We start from the raw sequence: 2,995 nt of genomic DNA, 5'->3' as shown, positions 1-2,995 counted from the left end.
CCCCCTTATCACCTGAATCTCCTCCTAGAGCACCATTGTGTTATTTTTAACCAAACATCTCTCAGAGGGGCGTGGGGAGTGGCTCCTTATTTTCATCTGAAGTAACAGACAGAGAATCAGCACTTTGGAAACAGGGCTGAAACAGAGGGGGATGCTGCAATGATCTGTTTGGTGTTTGGAACCAAACACTTCAGAGACATGTTTTGTATGAGAACTCTAATATATTGATGAAAAACAGTATAATAGGGGACCTTTAAATGTTCTGCTAATACAAATAGGCTGAGCCACACAGTGGTATGAGCTTGTCCTATGACAACTGTGTGTTGATGTGAAAAGCAACATTCCCATTTCCCATGAGAAATCGATTCCTCTTAAGCACATTATAATCTAATGATTACAGGGGTCATTTAATTAGCTTTATTAAGGAAGCCGTCTCTGTCTTTCTAAACATGCTCTTGTTTTACTGCATACAGATGAACAAGGGTCAACATTGCCTCAGTCAATATAAGTGATGGATAAAGACATAACAAGGTTATAGTCCCCCTGGAGAATGTAAAGAGATAAAGATATAGTGGCTTGGTAAATAATAACATTTTCCACAGTGTCTGTGTCATCTTGTTTCAGTTGTTGCATGCTCAGACTGTTTTTCTGTCTGTCTCGCAGGAGTATATCGCCAAGCAGTTTCGCTTCATGCAGAAACAGATTGGCTATGATGTTCTGGCTGAGGACACAATCACAGCTCTGCTCCATAACAACCGCAAGCTGCTGGAGAAACACATCACTGCTGCGGAGATCGACACGTTTGTTAGTCTGGTCCGCAAGAACCGTGAGCCCAGGTTTGTGTGCTGTTTTTCCTTACAGTATGTACAACATTCACATGCTGATACAGGTATAAAGCCACAATAAACAATACAATTATTCCCAAGATAATGTGCTTATAGTCATCTTATTATACTCTGATCAAAACTGCATTTAGTTCTACACATGTATGCACAAAATATTCACCAATACATACAAGCAGAGGGTACACAAAAACTTCCACAGCCAGCAACTGACAACTAAAGACAATTCAATGTAACATACAACTTTAAGATGTGCACCTAAATTATCCTTTAATTGTGTTTTGAAGAGTACACAATAAACCATGATAAATTGGTTCCTTTTTCACTCTGCAAGGAAATTACTGAATGCTTTTAAATATCTCCGGGACTTGATTTGATTTTGGGTTGATTTCCTTTTAAAAGCATCATGGGTAATTACGTTTTGCTTTTCTTGTTTTTGTGTCCAGGTTCCTGGATTACCTCTCAGACTTGTGTGTGTCGATGAATAAGTCCATTCCTGTGACCCAGGAGCTCATCTGTAACGCAGTACTGGATCCAGCTAATGCAGACATCCTCATAGAAACTAAGTGTGTAACCCCCCCTCTCTGCCTCCACCTATATCTCTCTCATCTGCCTCCTAATGTCATTTAAAGATATTACCTTAAGCTCCAAAAGTAGACTAATCAATAATGTAGGTAATTGTTTACCGCAGCCATAATGTGATAATAATAAGATATCTGTATAGCACTGCAGATGTGTTTACTAGCTATTCCTATCCTTGTTTTTTCTTTTCTTTTACAGCTTCTCAGGTTGAGTGTAAGGAAATTGGCAGTTGTTGTATCCTAATCCTGAAGCTTTTTTATTCATCTACTTCCAGCAGCCTTTTCACCAAAACATAAATAATCCCTTCTTCCTTCAGACTTGTGCTCTCGAGGTTTGAGATTGAGGGAGCGCCGCTCGGGGAGAACTCTGTGGAGTCAGAGGAGGACGAAGAGGAGGTGTGGTTGTTCTGGAACGACAGCAATAAAGAAATCCGCAGTAAAAGCATCAGGGAGCTGGCTCAGGATGCCAAGGAGGGCCAGAAGGAGGACCAGGAGGTGATCAGTTATTACAGGTAGGTACTGAGATACTGCTCAACCCACATCGGACTTGGCATTAATGAGGTGCCGGATCCATACTAGTAAATGCTGAATGGCTCACATGTTAAGGTAAAAACAAAATGATAGCTGTTTTTAAATGATAGGCCCCCTGTGTGTATTTGCTGCTGCAGGTACCAGCTGAACCTGTTTGCCAGGATGTGTTTGGACCGTCAGTACCTGGCAATCAACAAGATCTCTGGCCAGCTGGATGTGGACCTGATCTTGCGATGCATGTCGGATGAGGACCTGCCCTATGATCTGCGAGCATCCTTCTGCCGCATGATGCTGCACATGCATGTGGACCGTGATCCTCAGGAGCAGGTCACTCCTGTCAAATACGCTCGACTCTGGTCTGAGATCCCCTCAGAGATTGCCATTGATGAGTGAGTGATTGGACAGATGTACTGGATTGTTTGTTAAATATTTTGTGCATTGTTGATTATTTTAATGTCTTGCTCTTTTGTTGTAGCTACGACAATGATGGAACATCTAAAGATGAAATCAAGGAGCGTTTCTGTGAGACCATGGAGTTTGTCGAGAACTACCTGAGAGACGTGGTGTGTCAGAGCTTCCCTTTCGCAGATAAAGAGAAGAACAAGCTCACCTTTGAGGTCAGCCTGGCACATTGTAATCTAATGTAATCTCACTCAGGTCATGTTTTGATTATGAAACCCTGCAAGCCTTTAATGAATCTGTTTTCCATGTTCAGGTGGTGAATCTGGCCAGGAACCTGATTTACTTTGGCTTCTACAACTTCAGTGACCTGCTGAGATTAACGAAGATCCTGTTGGCTATTTTAGACTGTGTCCATGTGAGCACAGCTTTCCCTTTCACCAAGCCAGACAAAGAAGATGAGAGCAAAGGTATGAACACCATGGTTGGCCTTTGGACAGTGGCGAACCGTGTCTATCACAACTGGACCTTCTGTAGACACGCCGCCCGGCCGCCCTCCACGGCATTATAATGTCCGTCTTTTCACTGAATTGTCGTCTTGAAAAGGGTACTCACAACAATTCCACAACAACTTGCTTTCGT

At 42.4% G+C, this 2,995-nt stretch overlaps 1 protein-coding gene across 1 annotated transcript in view; it reads left to right on the top strand.

Annotated features, from left to right (window-relative positions):
• Nucleotides 1-2,995, top strand: part of LOC104955082 (inositol 1,4,5-trisphosphate receptor type 1) — a 77,495-nt gene that overhangs the window by 29,405 nt on the left and 45,095 nt on the right. The window contains exons 17-22 of the mRNA XM_010782314.1: nucleotides 664-836; nucleotides 1,289-1,408; nucleotides 1,741-1,935; nucleotides 2,092-2,343; nucleotides 2,430-2,571; nucleotides 2,670-2,823. Coding sequence (XP_010780616.1) covers nucleotides 664-836; nucleotides 1,289-1,408; nucleotides 1,741-1,935; nucleotides 2,092-2,343; nucleotides 2,430-2,571; nucleotides 2,670-2,823 — 1,036 coding nt within the window. The remainder of the gene's footprint in view (nucleotides 1-663; nucleotides 837-1,288; nucleotides 1,409-1,740; nucleotides 1,936-2,091; nucleotides 2,344-2,429; nucleotides 2,572-2,669; nucleotides 2,824-2,995) is intronic.

This window comes from Notothenia coriiceps, unplaced genomic scaffold (assembly GCF_000735185.1).
Source record: "Notothenia coriiceps isolate Sejong01 unplaced genomic scaffold, NC01 NC01_scaffold00000496, whole genome shotgun sequence".
NCBI classification, from domain to species: domain Eukaryota; kingdom Metazoa; phylum Chordata; class Actinopteri; order Perciformes; family Nototheniidae; genus Notothenia; species Notothenia coriiceps.
This window is presented reverse-complemented; position numbering and strand designations above follow the sequence as displayed.